Source organism: Orcinus orca, chromosome 19, assembly GCF_937001465.1.
Source record: "Orcinus orca chromosome 19, mOrcOrc1.1, whole genome shotgun sequence".
In the NCBI taxonomy this organism is placed as follows: Eukaryota; Metazoa; Chordata; class Mammalia; order Artiodactyla; family Delphinidae; genus Orcinus; species Orcinus orca.
In genome coordinates, this window is record NC_064577.1 from 41,978,839 (window position 1) to 41,999,573 (window position 20,735).

General features: G+C 45.1%; 1 protein-coding gene across 9 annotated transcripts in view; it reads right to left on the bottom strand.

Annotated features, from left to right (window-relative positions):
• WIPF2 (WAS/WASL interacting protein family member 2) overlaps positions 1 to 20,735 on the bottom strand; it is a 43,549-nt gene that overhangs the window by 5,060 nt on the left and 17,754 nt on the right. For 5 of the 9 annotated variants that reach the window (XM_004282759.4, XM_049701403.1, XM_033411014.2 and 2 more), the window contains 6 exons: positions 15,291 to 15,422; positions 11,031 to 11,163; positions 10,201 to 10,317; positions 9,192 to 9,848; positions 1,530 to 1,739; positions 70 to 171 (listed from right to left, as the gene is read on the bottom strand). In XM_004282759.4, coding sequence (XP_004282807.1) covers positions 70 to 171; positions 1,530 to 1,739; positions 9,192 to 9,848; positions 10,201 to 10,317; positions 11,031 to 11,163; positions 15,291 to 15,353 — 1,282 coding nt within the window. In that variant the 5' untranslated portion in view covers positions 15,354 to 15,422. The other 4 variants (XM_033411012.2, XM_033411010.2, XM_049701401.1 and 1 more) reach the window with 4 other exon arrangements.

The window sequence follows — 20,735 nt, forward strand, 5'->3', positions numbered from 1 at the left end:
AAGAAAAGCACACACCAATTCTACAGCCTATGCAATTATGGAAGACCTTCCATGATTCTCTTCTCTCACCTCGGTTTGTTTTGCTGGGATATATTCTCTGAAAGTGTTTATACTCTTCTGGAGCAGGAAAGTCTTCTACTGGATGGAAAGAATACTTTGACTCAAAATCATCTGCAAAAGGAACAATATTAATTCATATCGCCCTTCCTCGTGCTCCCACACACCTCTCTGCCACTTCTGACTCTCCCCATACTAGTCTCCCGGGCTTCCTGATGTACCATGAGCGCCTGCCTTGCCCACTAAAGCAAGGTTCGTGAGGGCAGCAACAGCATTACTCTCTGCACCTCGTACGCACAGTGTGTTCAAAGGCTCTTTACGTTAAGGAATGAGTCTTTGAACTGGTTCTTTAAATCTTTCCACCCCAAACCAGGCAGATACCAGGAAAGGAGCCCAGCTGTTTGCCTGGCAGGAGAAGGAAATATAGTTCTGTCTTTCAGTAACATAGTCATGTTAGAGACTATCACCATGGGAAACCAACTGAACTAAATCCACAAATTGGCAGAAATTAATCTAAAATGGGACTATATGCCACCAGCTAGGGAACGATCTGACCAGAAAATTCCCTTTTGGCCCAGGCTCCCCTCATTGAGCTCTGCAACACAGTCGGGATGGCCATGTCATGGCTCCCACTCCCACTTTCCATGGCCCCTCTACAAGAAGGCTCAAATGTTCTATGGGTGTGGCTTGATCACATTCCAAAGGGCATATCCTCCAAGCAAAAATACTGGTCCACTTAACAGGAACAGACTAGAGCAGGGCCAGAGAAGAGTCAGCCATTAAAGAATCTACAGTGTTCAGGCTACAAGGGACTGTGCAGATCCTTCCAGACTTCCTCAACAGAGGGTCTAACAATACCTGATGGACAATCTTTACTTGGTGCTCCATCCCAGACCTAATGAATTAGAAATCTCTTAGGTGCAGTCTACGATTCATTTATAACCTTGGAAAAGTTAATCCGATACACTCTTGAGCTAGTCAGTCTCCTTGTTTCATAGATAAGGGAAGTGAGGTCCAAAAAAATGAAGTGACTTCTTCAAAGTAACACAACTAGTCAGTGGCTTTGGATTACTAGATAAAAGTTGTGTACACAGTGTTGTTTTGTTTTCAAAGGTCCAGAAAGGAGCTCTTCTTCCTAGGAGGATACGTAATTCCTGTCTCAATAATCCTGAAGAGGATACAGTCTCTGACCTAAAAGCTAACCACAAATAATGAGCCTTGGGGAGCAAGAGATTGGCTTTAGAGTTAGCACAACACCTGCTGATCTTACTTCCATCTATTCCAAAGGAATCGTGCCTAGAATTTGCCTAAGGAAAGGGACGTCCATGGATGGACCCAGAAGTCTGAGGGAAGGTCAGGAGAGGAACTGCAGTGAACAGAGGACACCAAGTGACCACTCCCACTCTGCAGCGGCCACTGGAATTAGTGAAGTCACCACAGGAACTATGAGACTAAAACAGCTAGCTACTCACCCAAGAAAGATCGGACAGTGGTAATAGAATCTCTGTGGCCATTCCTCAGGGGTGGTGGAGGCGGCGGGGGGGGCCCAGCTGGCGTCCTTGAGGGTGGAGGCGGGGGCCTTCCTCGGCTCAGGGGTTCTGACCCATGCATTCGGTACGGTGGGGGGGGAGGGGGGGCATCCCTGGCACCATTTCGGATCATGGGTGGCGGGGGTGGAGGAGCTGCAATTAAAGTTCAAAGCAGTTAGGTTTGGATGTAGAGACGGCGATGGATGGAGGGATTTGAGAGACATGGGCCAAAAGAGTGCTCGGTGCTTTCCCAAAGAACCAGACCCTGTGAACCACTGGACAGCATGTTAAATATCATATTCACCCTCCCCTCATCCCTATTTCTTTAACAACATCACCATTCTTCTCGATACCAAAGTTCAGAATAAATTTATGACCCTTTTTCATTTCCCAAGACAAGTCAGTCAAGAATTCCACTTATCCTCGATGATTTTTTTCTCTGCTTTCGCATGCCTTCCTCCACAATTCTAAGTCAGGGCTTTCTCATTTTTATCTTGTTCTACTGCAAAAAGCCTCTCAAATGTTTTCCTTGCTTCTAATCTCTTAGCCTTTCAATCCATTCTGCATACCACCAACTCACTAATCTCCCCAAAATACTAGCTCAAACTTTTCCAAGGGCTTTGCATTTCCCATATCATAAAGTTTCAAATCCTTAGCTTCCACACTGCCTGGGTCTCACCCAATCATTTTCCTTTCTTACACAGTAACCCACCACATCAGTCAGCCTGATTGCACCTTCTTTTCTTCCTTGATCCCTACACTGGATTAGGTACCACTCTTCTGTACTGCTCTGTTGACTCTGTCTCTCTCTACCACTACTATGTTTTTTACACGCGCTTCTTCCCGAGGGTACTGTATATTTCTTAAAGTCAGAGCAGTGTCCATTCATCTGAGTTCCCAAGCTCAGCACATGGTAGGTCTTCCATCAATAAGTGCTAAATAAACCAAATTACATATGCTTTACTCTTGTGACTCCCCCACAATACTCAGAAATACCACCCCTCATCCCTTACTATCAAATCCTACTTTTCTCTAAGGTTCAACTCAAGTCCCATCTTCTCAAGGCTTTTCCAAAGCAATCCACTCTAATCTGATTCCCTCCTTTGCTCTCCCACAGCATTTACAGGCTATGTCATTTATTCTAACACTTAGTAGTACAGACTAAAATGAGTGATTTTCAAATTATGTATAATAATTTCATCTGCAGAAGTTATATATTTCCAATGATAGGCTCATTGCTCAAAAAAAATAGGGAACACCTCTTTTGGAATTGCCTCCAAACTCAGGTTGCCAGACAGATCCATAAATATTATCATATGATGGTCACTTCTCATTTCTGAGGTTGCGCCACCAACAAAAAAATTCATACCTACGTCTGACTCTGATTTTTGGCCATTTTCGAAAATCAAATTCACCCTTAAAAGACAAAATTTGCCACCAAGCATAAGGTAATGTCAAAAGCATGTTGGGGGGGAATTCCCTGCTGGCGCAGTGGTTAAGAATCTGCCTGCCAATGCAGGGGACACGGGTTCAAGCCCTGGTCCGGGGAGAGATCCCACATGCCGCAGAGCAACTAAGCCCGGGTGCCACAACTATGAGCCTGCGCTCTAGAGCCCGCGAGCCACAACTATGGAGCCCGCGTGCCTAGAGCCTGTGCTCTGCAACAAGAGAAGCCACTGCAATAAAAAGCCCGTGCACTGCAACGAAGAGTAGCCCTCGCTCGCTGCAACTAGAGAAAGCCCACGCACAGCAACGAAGACCCAATGCAACCAAAAATAAAATAAATTAAAAAATAAGAGCATGTTGGGGGACTTCCCTGGTGGCATAGTGGTTAAGAATCCACCTGCCAATGCAGGGGACACAGGTTCAATCCCTGGTCCAGGAAGATTCCACATGCCGCAGAGCAACTAAGCCCATGTGCCACAACTACTGAGCCTGTGCTCTAGAGCCCGCGAGCCACAACTACTGAGCTCACGCACCACAACTACTGAAGTCCGCACGCCTAGAGCCTGTGCTCCACAACAACAGAAGCCACTGTGATGAGAAGCCCAAGCACCGCAACGAAGAGTAGCCGCTGCTCGCCGCAACTAAGAGAAATCCTGCGTGCAGCAATGAAGACCCAATGCAGCCAATAAATAAATAAAAAGCATGCTGGACAACACTGGAATAGGTTCGAATGTGTTTAAGTTAGATTATTTCTATGCTTTGCACTAACAATAATAGCAGCTACCATTTATTTGATATCCATCATGTTCCAAGCACTGTCCTGGGCACTTTCTATGTATTAAATCTTTAAAAATTCTTGTAGCCACCCCTGCACAAGTATGAGGCATTATCCCCATTTCACAAATGAGGAAACTGGGACTCAAGCTGTTTGTCTAAGGTCACAGATCTAACAGACCCAGCATACGTCTGCTCTTCCATAGTAAGAAAACTGCTACACAATGCTTTTCACAACAACCTCAAGTATTAAATATCTCCCGAACAAATGTATAACCCAGTGAGATGGAAATGTGTCTTTTGGAACCTGGGCCATGTTACCAAACAGTACATGGAGACTACTTGGCTTAACAGCCAACACTGTCTTAGTAATAAGAGTGTATATCAGTCTTCCTGAATTACTGTTAGAATTTCTATAGAGTAACCATAGTTAAGAATGAAACAGTAATGGGACGATTTTGTTATTGTTTTTGTTTTTTTTAAATATTTATTTGGCTGCACCGGGTCTTTAGTTGCAGCATGAGGGATCTTCGTTGTGGCGTGTGGGATCTTATAGTTGTGGCATGCAGACTCTTAGTTGTGCCATGAGGGATCTATTTCCCTGACCAGGGATAGAGTCTGAGCCCCCTGCACTGGGAGCGTGGAGTCCTAACCGCTGGACTACGAGGGCAGACCCTGGGATGATGCTTATAGACAAGAAGTCTGGCACTGTAGGCCCAGTAAATGTTAGTTTTAGCTTCCCATAAAACACACTCAGAATGTCAACTCTCCCTCACTCTCCAAGGTCTGTATAAGTATGGACGGGGCCATTAGGGGCCATAATTAAAGAGAAATCTCCTTAACTCCTCCCAGCAGACCTCTGAACCCTGTTTTCATTCCAAATCTGCCCAAACTGAAGCTCTTTCAGGTCATCCTCAAAATATTTCCCTAAGACTCAGATTTCTCAGGGCCCTGAGAGTCTGCATCTACTGCGAGAGCGGGGTCAGGGAGAGTAAGGTAGATGGTGGGTCAGGCTCAAAAGGACACCAGCTAGACTCTGAGCAGGAGGCAGTGATGAGGGCCAACCTGGATGGGCAAAACGGAGCAGGACCGAGAGCTACCTGCTTGGCTCCCTCAGCACCCTCCCTCAGGGCCGGTCATCCTGACCAGATTCTGCCATCTCTAAGAAGTTTCTGAGCTCTTTGTCACATCCAGTTTCAAGACTTTCAAGTGACAGAGCCAGAACCCAAGGACCCCAAGAAACAAGCAGTGTGCAAAAGAAACCCTGGGGTAGGAAGACTGACTTTTGTAATCCAAGATAAACCCGTATTAAAGAAAGCATGACGTTATTTTTTTTTAACTGAAGTATAGTTGATTTACAGTGTTGTGCTACTTTCTGCTATATAGCAAAGTGATTCAGTTATACATATTCTTTTTTTATATTGTTTTCCATTATGGTTTATCATAAGATACTGAATGTAGTTCACTGTGCTATACAGTAGGACCTTGTTGTTTATTCATTCTATATATAATCACTTACATCTGCTAAATCTAACCTCCCACTCCATTCTCGATTCTTTTAAAAAGAAAAAAATTCCCTTAAAAAAATAGTGTTTTAGGGACTTCCCTGGTGGTCCAGTGGTTAAGACTCCGTGCTCCCAATGCAGGGGGACTGGGTTTGATCTCTGGTCAAGGAACTAGATCCCTCATGCCGCAACTAAGACCTGGCACAGCCAAAATAAAATAAATAAATAAATATATACATATTTTTTAAAATAGTGTTTTACTCTGCAAAGGAAAAAAGAAAACAAATGCTATGGACAATAAGGGACTTTTTGGTCTCTGAGCACCCCGGGGAGGGTAAAAGACTACATACTCATTCAAATGTAAATAATTCATAAAGAAACAAAAGTAAATTATCCCATGTTATCACACCATATGATTTATTAATAGAGATAAGTCCATGAAAACTGCCTAGAAGTCCTTTGCATAAAACCACTAAATTCGTCAGCACACCACAGTTTATAAAGCACTTTTACACATCCTTTTATTTATAACCATCTCTGAAAAGTACTGCGAACACCATTTTACAGATGAGGAAACAAACTCAGAGAATCAGAGTGATCTGCCCAATGTCACAAAACAAGTGGAGCCAATACTCGAAAGATCTCTGACTAAAATATCTCAATTTTTTTTCAGAGTGTCACTCTTGAGAACTGCTGCTCTGGTTACTGATACAGAAAGCAGGCTGAGGCCTATGTCAGGCCTCGAAGTTGGTGATGGCTAGTAGACAGAAGAACAAGGCTCATAACTTCACATTTTTCTAAAGAAATCACAAAAAAAGAACTGAGAAGTGGGAAGCAAGAAGTCTGCAGACATTTAAAACAACTCAGTTCAACCCACAGAAATTACATTTTTCTCTGCTTCTATTCCTGGTTGGCTTCAGAAAGATATGGGCTCTGCTCAGATAAAGGGTCATTTTAAAAAATCCCTAAGTTAAAAACAAAATTTTCTTTTTAACCTAAACTTTGTTGAGTCAAAGGTCACGTAAGGACTATATCCTTATGGCTGAAGCCAGGGAGATACAGGGTCGGCCATGTACCAGGCTCCTGTGTGACCGCCTGATGCTACTGCCAGCTCCTAGAATACAAGTCTCTGTACCTAATCAAGCAGCGGTACCAGTTAATGGGCCTTTAATACATACTTCCTGATGACACACCTGCTTAATCGATGATCTCATCTATACCTGCAGGGACTGTTTAAAATCAAAGTTCAAAAGCCATTTGTGGAGGCTGCGGCTCAAAGCCCAATGAAACAAGAGAATACAGGAGCCAAAATTCCTAGGTCTGAGAAGGCCCCAGCATGGTCTCGTTCACTCTCTACTTTTCAGTCAGGCTATTTTGTAAGATGACACAACCGCTCCCACCTTTTTGAAGGTTCCTTAATCCCCTCCTTACCCAGTTCAGGACCATGGTCCCTTGTTGCAAGCACTCCCTTACACACACCCTTAACTCCCTTGCCCTGCTCTCCATTACAGTCGCACATGCCTAAAAACCGCTAACCTGGTTAAAAACAACTCTGCTCCAACTCAGTACCTGCAGAGGCACAGCTGAACACACACCGCGCTGATGAATCTCACTTGAAATGTGTGGCCCCTAAGCTTGAGCGGGCCCTCCGTGATGCTGGTCATCCTAGCGCACTTCTCTCCTCCACTCATTCTCCTGCATGCCCAGATGGCCATTTTGTGCCCTCTTTCCTCTCTCCTCAAATCTCCCTCTATTTCCTTATCCTCATTCACAGCATATGTTCTTGCTTTCAATTTCACCCAGAATATAGAAGCAAGAAAAAAAAAAGGGCTTCCCTGGTGGCACAGTTGTTAAGAATCTGCCTGCCAATGCAGGGGACACGAGTTCAAGCCCTAGGCTGGGAAGATTCCACATGCTGCGAAGCAACTAAGCCCATGCGCCACAACTACTGAGCCTGCGCTCTAGAGCCCGCGAGCCACAACTACTGAGCCTGTGTGCCACAACTACTGAAGCCCATGCGCCTAGAGCCCGTGCTCCACAACAAGAGAAGCCACTGCAATGAGAAGCCCGCGCACCACAAGGAACAGTAGACCCCGCTCCATGCAACTAGAGAAAAGCCCGCGCGCAGCAATGAAGACCCAACGCAGCCATAAATAAATAAATAAATACATTTATTTAAAAAAAGTTTTAGAAGAAACTTTCCACATGCTCCTACCACTACACCACCTACCTACTTGCTTCTTTGCCTATATGCTCTGCCTTCCCTCCTGTTACCACAAAGAACTGTGTTCTCATCTAAGGCCAGCCCTTGACCTGTGGATCAGGTTCCATTCCTTCTTGCCTCCCCAAGGACACTATCCAGGCAATTTCCTCCTCTCTACTGGATCATTCCATCAGTGCACAAACAGATGCTGAAATATCTCCTGTCTTGGGTGGGGTGGGGCGGGGGGAACCAACCCTCAATCTCTCATCCTCCTCCAGCAACCATTCCACATACCTGTACCCCCCACTCCCCTTTACAGCAAACTCCCTAGAGTTTCTCTGTTGCTATCTTCATCAAGTCCTCTCCTATTCCGGCATGCTTGAACCCACCCCGATTAGACTTTCACCCTCACGCTCCCTCCAGCACTCCACTGAAACTACTTAGAAGGGTAGTTTGGGGGTCCCCAAAATGACTCCCATGTTGCTGAGACCAATGTCATTCTCAGTCTTCAACTTACCTGACCCACCTGCAGCACAGGCCACAGCTGCTCACTCACTCTATCCTGGACTTTCTCCATTACTCTCTTGGCATTCCTCCTTTCTTCCTCACTAGAGGCTCTTTCTCAGTTTTCTCTGCTTAGTACTCTTATCACTCTCACCTGTCAATGTAGGAAGGCCTCAGGCCTCGGACCTCTCCTCTTCTCTATACTCACGCCCCAGGTGATCTCACCCCAGCATGTGGTTCTCAATATCCTTCAAATTTCTCTCTCTAGCCCAGACCACTCCCCTGAACTTCAGAGTCTGAGTCAATCGACAATTGGTTATTTCCTCTTGGATGTCTAACAGGCACCTCAAACTTGACATCCAAAACTGAACACCCACCTTCCCCCAAACCTGCTGTGATCCTATCCATCTACTCAGATTATTGCACTAGCCCCTTAAGTGGTCTCCATTGGTCCCTTTGTCCTCCTGCGGTGGGTTCTCAACAACAGAGCCAGCTGCCTTTTCAAAAGGTAAATCAAAGCTACTTCTGTGTTCCAAGCCCCCGTGCCGCGCCAGTGGCTCCCCATCTCACACAGAGTAAAACCCAAAGTTTTCACAAAGTCCTCCAGTGTCCTCCCGTGGCATCTGGCTTTCTGACCTCCACATCCTGCCGCTCTTCCCCTCACACATCCTGGTCTTGCCACAATGGTCTCCTTGCTGTCCCCAGTCTCAGGGTCTTTGCATTTGCTGCCCTCAATGCCTGCGTAGCGTACTCCCTCACTTCCTTCAGGTATTTGCCACACTGTCACTTTATCAGTAAGGCCTTCCCTGACCCCAACTCTACCCTCACCCCTGTAATTTAAAATACTACCTCATCCCCACTCCAGTATATCCCATTCCCTTTCTCTGCTTTGTATTTTTCTAAAGCATCTATATACTATGTATTTATATATATATATATATTTTTTTTTTCTAATTAATTTGTTAACTGTCCAGGAGAACAGGATTTTTTGTCTTTTTTATTTACTGCTGTTTTCCTAACAACAGAGTCTGACACGTAAAGAGGCACTCAATAAACCTGTTGAATGAGTGTTCACTTCAATCACTGAAGGAGAGCTTTGGGGAAAAGGGTGAAGAGGAAGGATAAACTCAATCTCAGTATGGTAGGAAAAATCAGGTGCTTCCAGGCACTTACCTGCTCCCCGACTGGGAGGGTCTCGGGCTGGGGGAGGTGGCCTATTACTCTGTAAAGAAGGGGAGGCTGAGGTGGGTGGAGGAGGCGCTAGGCCTCTGACAGGCCCTGGTGTCTTCCTATGCAAAGAATTGTGTCTCTGTGGCAGCTCAGGGGCTGACTCGTTAGTGGGACTGGAGGGTCCATTGGGGACCCCGGGAGGCTGGCGGTAAGGCGGAGGCGGAGGAGCTGGAGACTGGCCACCTGGTCCTGTTCTGACATTCACAGGGGAAGGAGGCGGCTTGACTGGGGGTGGAGCGGGAGGTCCCTCTCGACCAAGGTGAAGCCGCTGTCCAGGTGTGGGTGGCAGGGGCTTCTCTCTGTTGTAGGCTGCGGCTTTGCTGCTGTGCACAGGCAGAGGCGTAGGGGGGGCGTTGGCACGCCGCCCCGGGGGAGGCGGAGGAGGGGCGGAGGAGCTGTGCTTCATGCCTGTATTGCTGGTGGTATTAGGCCGAGAGAGGTCCGGTAACGAGGGTCTCTGCATCCGGGGCAGTTCTGGGAGTGAGGCTCGGTTGCTGTCTGTATCATCCTGAGGGCGCCCGCTGGCTGTAGACCCCGGAGGCCTTGGGGCAGCAGCTCGAGAACTGGGGACTTGTAGGGCTGGCTTGCCAGCTAGGTTCTCTACAAATACACCAGACAACACTGGGTCAACAGAGCTGGACCTACGTTGCTGGGTATCTCCACGTCACCCCGCCTCCTTAGTGCAACCTGCATGGCAGCAGGGCAAATACCTGTATGATTCTGGGTTTTAACCTGGTTTCAGGCTCAGGGCCCATTAACAAACACTACTGATGCAAGCTGAACGCATTCTTATTTACCCTCAGCTTTTGCTTTATTCTACTTTATAACCCCTGCCCTGCCCCCACTCCTTCTTCCCATCTCTACCACACTCCTCAACCCCAGAGGGCCCACCTGGGACCAGTCAGAAACGAACGTGCTTGGGAAACATCCTAAGAAAGTACTTATCACATACCTGAACCGTCCTTGGCTCCCACAGGGCGGAGCTTGGGCACTCCTCCTTGGAAGAGACCTCCCTTGGGCTGCAGGGCAGCTGCTCCAGAGCCATAACCACCACTGCTTCCTTTGGGTTCTGGAAAGCACACCATTAGGATTTTCATTTCATATGCTCTGAGGCTGGTGACCAAGTCAATCCTGAGGAGAAACCCCTCCTCTACCTGGGCTTTAATTTGCAAACAAACCGATATTGCTTTTGCCTTTCCACTGAAATAGAAAGCTGGGCTTCTCTGCTCCACAGCTTCATGTAGGTGTGGGGATGAAACTCTGTGCTGTGATGAAAGAGAGAAAACAAAAGGAACGAGGAGCCAATCTTCCTTTATTTAGGGCAGAGTGGTAACCAGGATGAGGACCTGTTCAACAGAGTTCTCTAGGCTTTCCTCTCCAAGTCCCAGATGGTGAGGGGGCTTAATGGCTCAGGGACCCAGGTGTGAGAAAACCCCCAGAGGCCTTTCAGAATGAACACTTGTAGCAATTATAAAATCATCGTTGGCTTCAGCTTACAGGTTTTTAGGACTGTGGTGGTCTTCTCAGAGAAAAGCCAAGGATATGCCCTAACAAGCACTAGTTATAGTAGGAGATGGGAGGCTTAAGATCCCGAGAATGCTTCTCAAAGGTCAAAAAGCAATTTCTAAGGTATTCAAATGAACAGATGAGAAGACAGCCAAAGAACATGCCAAGACAAAACTCTCCCACTTACGACCCAACAATAAAAATGACAGCCAAGCCTAGTCCCCGAGTCAATCCTGGGATCCCGGTGGTTCATTAGGAGATGAAGCTTAGACTCACTCTCGAGGAGGGGAGCGCTCCGATCATTAACGTTGGTCACCTTCTTCAGCCTGGTCCCTTTGCAGATGTCCTGTAAGAGAGCACCTCGACCCCGCTGCTCATCTCTACTCAGCTTGGGCAGCTCAGTGTTGGCCTGAAGGAAGAGGGAAACATAAGTTCACCCTCAATATCCCCTTCATCACAAGCTCGGGATAAATGCCTTAAGCCAAACTGGATTCCACGAGATGCCTGTCTAACCTAATAAGATACATGTGCCAAACGACAGTATCAATGTCCATTATCCTCCTCCTTAGAACTTTCTCTCATGCTGTACCTTCTGTGAAGGATATAGGTCTTCCTCCTGTTCAGAAGCTTCTGACAGGAGGCCTGCACCAATACTTACTGAGCACCTATGTGCTAGGCTTGTGTGCCGGACACTTTATTTGTATCATCACCACCAAGGCAAACGATTATTGAGCCCCCACTATATCCCAGGCATTGTGCTAATAATAAGCACATTACTTTCATTATCTTGTTTAAATCCTGAAATATTCCTATGACCAACAACAACAGGAGCATAGGGACAGACAGCTAGATAAATGGAACAAAACAGGAAGTCCATAAAGCAGGCCCAGGTCTATATAGAAATAATAAAAATATATTTCTTCAGTGCAGAAAGGATAGATTATTAAATACAAGGTGTTAATAACAAGTGGTTAAGTTTTTTGGCCATGCCAGGCGGCATGTAGGATCTTAGTTCCCCAACCAGGGATCGCACACACACCCCCTGCAGCGGAAGCGTGGAGTCTTAACCACTGGACCACCAGGGAAGTCCGACAAGTGGTTAATTTTTAGAAAAAAATAATAAAGTTAAATACCTACCTTAGCACTTTACTCTCAAATAAATTCTAGCTGAATTATAAAATTTAAGTGTAAAAAAATAAAACCACAGAAGTACTATATGCAAAAATATAGGTAATGGGAAGGACTTTCTAATCAAGACAATCAAAATACAGGAAAAGATCGACAGATTTGCTTATTTCAAATTATTTACTTAGGAATATAAGTAAATAAGCAGATGACACACTGGAAGAAAAATTGTCAGTGACAAATGTTAACATATGATAGAAATAAAGGTAGTGGCCCAAATCTATAGAGCATTAACATATAAAGATGACTTAGAAATCAGTAGGATAATAAGCAAAAGATATGAACAACACTGCATAAAAGAAGTCAAAAGAGCCAACAAATATGGAAAAAAAACAACTATAATAAAAAAAAATGTAGTGTAAAACTATCATTATCTACCTATGATACTGGTAAAGGTTAAAATTACAAAGAGACTGCTAGCTTTGTGAAGGCAAGGACCACTGCCTGTACAGTGCCTGGCACACTGAAGATGTTCAAAACAATGTATAGAATAAAAAGCTGCCCCATGGTGATCTTAAGGATCCAGGAAAACAGGTACTCTTTTCTACTACCTGTGGTAGGATAGATTGGTATGATTTTTCTAGAAAGTAATTTATGTATCAAACACCTCGTAAAAGTCTAGCACAAGAATTCTACTTCCAGAAATTAACTTTAAGAAAATAATTGGAGACATGCACAAAGACGATAATAATAGCAAAAAACAGTTTATAATAGCATAAAGCGGAAGTAATCTAAAAGTTCAACCGAAAAGAACAACAATGGTATAATCATACAGTGGGATGCCAGTTAAGCTCTTAAAGGATGTAGAAGTAAGCATCTTTTCATGGAAATAAATATCTGACACAATCAAGCAAAAAATATTATAGAACAATACATATACATGATTCCAGTTTTCTACAGGAGTCATAACAGGACCTAGCTCATAGGGTAGTTTTGAGAATTAAATGATAACACTTTTTAAGAGCTTAGCACAGTGCCTGGTGTATAGTAAGAGTTCAATAAGTAGCAGCTAGCTTATATTGTGAAGAATAAAAAGGTACACACATACAGAAAATTTCTAGAAGGATATACACTGATACTAGCAAAAGTTAATCTGGGGTAATAATTATTTATGTTTATCTGTATTTTCTAGTTTTCCTACAATAAACATACAAAATGTTAACAAAGGTTAATTATAGATTAACATTTTCTATGTTTATTGGTGTTCTCTAGTTTTTTCTGGATTTTTAGTAAAGAATTTTTTAATGATATCACTAAACATTTAATGACATGACAAGCCATTCATGATGTATTAATGAGGAAGAAGAGCCAATCAGAAATCAGTATGTATATAAAGAACAGCCTTTTTTTAAAAAAAAGGTAGACGGGCTTCCCTGGTGGCGCAGTGGTCAGGAACCCGCCTGCCAATGCAGGGGTCACGGGTTCGAGTCCTGGTCTGGGAAGATCCCACATGCTGCAGAGCAACTAAGCCCGTGCACCACACTACTGAGACTGCATTCTAGAGCCCGTGAACCACAACTACTGAGCCCACGCGCCACAGTTACTGAAGCCCACGTGCCTAGAGCCCATGCTCCACAACAAGAGAAGCCACCAAAATGAGAAGCCTGCGCACGGCAACGAAGAGTAGCCCCCGCTCACTGCAACTAGAGAAAGCCCGTGCGCAGCAACAAAGACCCAATGCAGCCATAAATAAATAAATAAATAAATAAATAAATAAATAAATAAATAAATAATTTTTAAAAAGGTAGACAGATACAAAAGGAAGAAGGAGGGAGGGGAAGTCTAGACACAAAACTGTTATGAATGGTTGGATTATGGGTAACTGCTCCTTTTTGCTTAACCACAGTTCATAAATTTCTTGAACATATTACTTTTGTAAAGAGAAAAATATTACTAAGCATGTCCAAAATTGAGCTCATATCCTCCTCCACAAACCTGTTTCTCTTGTAAATAGCACCAGCATTCAATCAATCCCCCAGGGCTTCCCTGGTGGCACAGTGGTTGAGAGTCCGCCTGCCGATGCAGGGGACACGGGTTCGTGCCCCGGTCGGGGAAGATCCACATGCCGCGGAGCGGCTAGGCCCGTGAGCCATGGCCACTGAGCCTGCGCGTCCGGAGCCTGTGCTCCGCAACGGGAGAGGCCACGACAGTGAGAGGCCCGCGTACCGCAAAAAATAAATAAATAAATAAATAAATAAAAATTAAAAAATCAATCCCCCAACTAGAGCCATTCAAATCTCCTTCCTCTTCTTCACTCTTCCATCTGTCATCAGACTCTTAAGATTTTACTCTGTCATTGTCTCTTGTCTCCACTCTCCATCCTCACTGCTTTAGTCCAGACTCTTATTTTCAATTGCCACAGGCTTCTGTCTCCAGTCTCAACCTCCCTGTCTGTAGTCTCAACTCCCAACCTACCGTCCACACTGTGAAGAGTAACTTTCCTAATATAAACCCAAGCAGGTTCCTCCTGCTGCTGAAGAGACTTCAGCATCTCCCCATCATGACCAAGAGAAAACTCCAACCCCCCACCTACACCTCCAGCCTCAGCTCCCACCACACCCCAAAAATTACAGGAAAAAAACCAGAAGTTGGCAGACCTGAACTGTTGTCCTAGTTCTGAAACAAATTAGCTAGGTTAAGTCACCTTTCCTCTTTCAGGGCACAATTTCTCATCTGTTAAGCACCCAACACACCCAACACACCCACACCCACACCCACACCCACACCCACACCCACACACCCACACACCCACACACACACCCACACACACACACACACACACACACACACGATGAAGCACCCAGGTTCCTTCCTTCCTTCTCATGTGACTCCAGGTATCACAACTCAGACATTGCTTTTTTTTCTTCCCATTACTGAACCTTTAGTCTTCCCCCTAATTCCATTAACTCCTTTCTTTCTTGATATGGGGCATGGGGGCATTTAGACCTGATGGACTTGACTTTAAAGTGAACTGATTTGGAGTAGAAGAGAAGGAAATGAAATGGCAGCAAGAAACAACAACTAGGAATTGCCATCCCTTTTCTCAAAGATGCAGAAAAAGGACACATTGACCTTTATACTACAATAGTTTTAGGGAAGACACACTAGTTCCTACTCTGATGCCACCTGCCCAAATCTCCATTTAGACTGAACCAGGATAAAAAAACCAAGACAAGCCATTATGGTCCTAAGAGGACTTCTCAGGAATCAGAACGAATTGAGGAAGACAGACTTTACTTATTTATTCTCCATCTTCCTACACCCCATGTCTTCGAGTACACTATGTCTCATACCAGGAAGCCCTAAGTATCCATTCAGGTCTTGAGATAGCCAGGTGGATGGACTACCTACCTGATTAGAAGTGGGAGGTGGAGGAGGACCAGGGGGTGGTGGAGGGGGAGGAGGAATTGGCATCCTTGCCCTGTTTGCAGTTGGCACTGCTCTCTTTCCTTTTTAATCTGCAGCTTTAGGTCACTCATATACCTGCAAGTGAAACAGAAATAAATTCATGAGAACAACTTTGCCATGAGACACACTGAGTACCAGGAGAACCAGAGGACTGAGCATGACACCAGAGAGAAACTAGGCACTCATCTCCTAGTCACACTGTGATCTAGTCCAGGGCTCGGTAAAACTCTTCTGTAAAAGGCCAGATAAAAAAATACTTTAGGCTTTGTAAACCACATATGGTCTCTGTCGCACATTATCCTTCTGTTTTGTTTTGACAACCTTTTAAATTAATAAACTTTATTTCTTAGAGCAGTTTTAGGTTCACAGCAAAACTGAGCAGAAAGTACAGAGTTCCCCTAAAACCCCTGTCCCCCACCACACACACAGAGTCCCCCACTATCTATACCCTGCAGTGATACATTTGTCACAATTGATGAACCTATACTGACACCTCGTTATCACCCGAAATCCATAGTTTACATTAGGGTTCACTCTTGGTGTTGTACGTTCCATGGGTTTGGACAAATGTATAACAACTCTCCACCAATGTCGTATCGTATAGAATCGTTTCACTGTCCTAAAAAATCTCTTATGCTGTATCTGTTCATCCCTCCCTGCCCCCCACCCCTGAACCCCTGGCAACCACTGAGTTTTTTTTTTGGGGGGGGGGGTACACGGGCCTCTCACTATTCTGGCCTCTCCCGTTGTGGAGCACAGGCTCCAGACGTGCAGGCTCAGCGGCCATGGCCCAGCCGCTCAGTGGCATGTGGGATCTTCCCGGACCGGGGCACAAACCCGTGTCCCCTGCATCGGCAGGCGGACTCTCAACCACTGCGCCACCAGGGAAGCCCAACCACTGAGCTTTTTAATGTCTTCATAGTGTTGCCTTTTCCAGAATGCTGTATAGTTGGAATCATACAGTACCCCTTTCTGATTGGCTTCTTTCACTTGGTAATATGCATTTAAGTTTCCTCCATGTCTTTTCATGGCTTGATAGCTCATTTCTTTTTAGCACTGAATAACATTCCACTGTCTGGATGTACCACAGTTTGTTTATCCATTCACCTCCTGAAGGACATCTGGGATGCTTCCAAGTTTTAGCAATTATGAATAACGCTGATATAAACATCCTTGTGCAGGTTTTTGTGAGGACATAAGTTTTTGACTCATTTGGGTAAAACATCAAGGAGCATGACTGATGGATCATATGGTAAGAGTATGTTCTGTAATAAACTGCCAAAATACCTTCCGCAATGGCTGTACCAATTCACATTCTCACCAGCAATGAATGAGAGTTCCTATTGCTCCACATCCTCGCCAGCCTTCTGGATTTAGGTCATTCCAATAGGTGTGTAGCAGTATCCCGCTGTTTTAATTTGCAATTCCTAAATGACATATGATGTTGGAATATTTTCATATGCTGACTTGCCATCTATATATCTTCTTTCTTTGAAATTAATTAATTTATTTATTTTGGCTGCACTGAGGCACACAGGCTTAGTTGCGGCATGTGGGATCTTAATTCCCCGAACAGGGATCGAACCCAGGCCCTCTGCATTGGGAGCGCAGAGTCTTAACCACTGGACCACCAGGGATGTCCCTATGTATCTTCTTTGGCGAGGTGCGTGTTCAGGTCTTTTGCCCACTTTTTAATCGGGTTGTTTGTTTTCTCACTGTTGAGTTTTAAGAGTTCTTTGTACATTTTAGATAACAGTCCTTTATCAGATGTATCTTTTGCAAATATTTTCTCTTACTCTGTGGCTTGTGTTCTCATTCTCTTGAATTTTACATTTAAAAAATGTAAAAACCGCGGGGCTTCCCTGGTGGTACAGTGGTTGACAGTCCACCTGCCGATGCAGGGGACACGGGTTCGTGCCCCGGTCCAGGAAGATCCCACATGCCGCGGAGCGGCTGGGCCCGTGAGCCATGGCCGCTGAGCCTGCGCGTCCGGAGCCTGTGCTCCACAACGGGAGAGGCCACAACAGTGAGAGGCCCGCATACTGCAAAAAAAAAAAAAAAAAAAAAAGTAAAAACTGGGACTTCCCTGGTGGCGCAGTGGTTAAGAATTCGCCCTGTCAATGCAGGGGACACGGGTTCGATCCCTGGTCCAGGAAGATCCCACATGCCACGGAGCAACAAAGCCCGTGCACCACAACTACTGAGCCTGTGCTCTAGAGCCCACAAGCCACAACTACTGAGCCCATGCGCCACAACTACTGAAGCCCGTGCGCCACAACTACAGAAGCCAGTGTGCCTACAGCCCAAACTCCACAACAAAGCCACCGCAATGAGAAGCCCGCACACCGCAACAAAGAGCAACTCCTGCTCACCACGACTAGAGTAAGCCCATGTGCAGTAACGAAGACCCAATGCAGCCAAAAATAAATAAATAAAATAAAAATAAATAAATAAACTTATTAAGGAAAGTTGTAAAAACCATTCTTAGTCATTGGGCCATACAAAACAGACCACGGACCAGATCTGACTCATGGGCCACAGTTTACTGATCCCTGGTATAGTCACATCACTGGAATCTGGTAAGAGCGTAAATACCACATGAGAATTTATCCAGTTATCAGTGGCTTAATATTTAACACTCAAAAAGTATACAGTTGTCTCCTTATTACAGTCTGTAAGTGATCCTCATTTCACAAATGAGACTAAAGCCAGGGAACTTTAGTCTTCATAAGACATTGAAGTAGGGGGCAAAGATAAAACTAAAACTCAAGAACAATACCCCCCAAAAGTCACCCCAAGGAAATCCTACTTCTTGAACCCTCAAAAGTCAAAGCCAAATAATTGCAGAGGCTTGGTTCTAAACTCTTTACATGGGTGATCAAAATCTCTCTGTGAATAAAGAAGTAACCACTTAAACACTTCTCTCAATGCCCTGAGAATGATAAAAGGGCAAATATTCCAAAGGTTCTATAAAACCAAGAACCTTTGTAGGTAGTAAATTTGATCAAAAACATGACCGTTAACATCTTCAAAATCCCAACTCCTTACAGTGGAATGCCACTCTAGGCTGGCTGCCCAACAGAGCTTTTTGCTCCAATCACAAAGAACTGGACAGTACTTTGGCTAAGTGGTTCCCACAGGGAATGATGTCTGAACTCACTTCAAGGAACAAGCAGCTGACTCCCCTCTAAGGGAAATACCTTCTCATTTCTGGTTTCAAAATTAAGTCTAGTCTTTCTTTGCCAGGAATCTAACATACTAGGCTTGAAAAATTGATCAAAATAGTAAATCCTCATAAGCAGAACATCTATCTCGAGGCGTGGGGGGTGTTAAAGTGAAAGAAAGACGTGGAGAAGAAGAAAAAACCTTTCTTCTATTAAATTTTCTGGGTTCACTATGACCATTCCACTCAAGTCCCCATAGCAGTCATAAAGCTAGCAGCCCAAGAATAAGGAAAATAGTAGTTTATTCAGAAACAAACATTTTCAACTAATTCCAGTCACCTCAGTTCCCACCCTTTCTGGGTTTCCAGTTCTACCTACTTTGGCCATTGCCACAGTTGAAATGGTCTCCTAGAATGACCCGGAAAAGAGATTCAGACAAGTCCCTAGTTCTTTCCAGATCCACAGTTGATCCAATCTACATGCTACGGAGTAAGAAATGACCTAAAGGGACAAACTTAAGTCTGACAGTTAGAGTCATTTATTAGGCAAAGCAGTAGTTCTCTAGCAAGGCAAATCTTTTTTTAAAGTCACCCACTGCAGAAGGCCACTAATACATTATGCAGTTAAAGATGCCTTCTTAAAATAGGCTCAGGGGCTTCCCTGGTGGCGCAGTGGTTGAGAGTCCGGCTGCCGATGCAGGGGACACGGGTTCATGCCCCGGTCCGGGAAGATCCCACATGCCGCGGAGCAGCTGGACCCGTGAGCCACAGCTGTTGGGCCTGCGCGTCCGGAGCCTGTGCTCCGCAACGGGAGAGGCCACAGTGGTGAGAGGCCCGCGTACCACAAAGAAAAAAGAAAAAATCACTTTTGGGAGTTCCCTGGTGTCCTAGTGATTAGGATATTCTGGGCTTTCACTGCTGTGGCCCGGGTTCAATCCCTGATCAGGGAACTGAGATCCTGCAAGCCATGCAGCATGGCCAAAAAAAAAAAAAAATCACTACCAGCACCATGGTTGACTACCAGCAGTGGCTTTCAACTTTTCTTCTGTCTCCACAAAGACTGCAGGCATGACACCCTCCTACCAGGGACACTGAGCAAACAATGATACACTACAGTAGAGTATTATCACTCCCATTTTACAGGTGAGGACTCTGAAGCTCGAGGAGTGGGGTTACATGTATGCACACTAGGGAGAGAGGCAGACTGACTGAGCTAAGCGCGACCCCCCAGATCACTCAGGAGTAAACTGCAGAGTTAGGACTCAAACTCAGGTCTCCTGATCCCTTTCTATTTCACCAATCACCATGAAAAAAATCTCCACTGCAAGTTGGTTGGGTTTAGCAATTTTCTACTATTTTTCCTAAATGAAAACTTAACCCACTCCAAATTCCTATCTTAGGGATGGAATACAAACAGATCTCTATGTTTTCCAAGAGCAAACCAATTTATATAAATTTTTTTTTTTTTTTTTTTTTTTTTTTTGCGGTACGCGGGTCTCTCACTGTTGTGGCCTCTCCCATTGCAGAGCACAGGCTCTGGACGCGCAGGCCCAGTGGCCATGGCTCATGGGCCCAGCCGTTCCGCGGCATGTGGGATCTTCCCGGACCGGGGCACGAACCCGCGTCCCCTGCATCGGCAGGCGGACTCTCAACCACTGCGCCACCAGGGAAGCCCAATTTATATAAATTTAAATTAACACAACTTTCCTTGCCCTGAAGATTCCCTGAAGAAGCTTTATTCAAACCAATTCAGGATCGACACTACAAGCACTAACCCAATGCAGAGGGTCTGCTTTGAGAACTGCTTTCAGTTAAGAACAAATGAAGTGGGCTTCCTTGGTGGCACAGTAGTTAAGAATCCACCTGCCAATGCAGGGGACACGGGTTCAAGCCCTGGTCTGGGAAGATCCCACATGCTGCAGAGCAACTAAGTCCGTGCGCCACAACTACTGAGCCTGCGCTCTAGAGCCCGCGAGCCACAACTACTGAGCCCATGCGCCACAACTACTGAAGCCCACGCACCTAGAGCCCATACTCTGCAACAAGAGAAGCCACCACAATGAGAAGCCCGCGCACTGCAATGAAGAGTAGCCCCCGATCGCCGCAACTAGAAGCCCATGCACAGCAACGAAGACCCAACACAGCCAAAAATAAAAATAAATAAAATAAATAAATTTATTTAAAAAAAAAAAAGAATCTAACATTCCTGAAGTTAAACCTGAGAT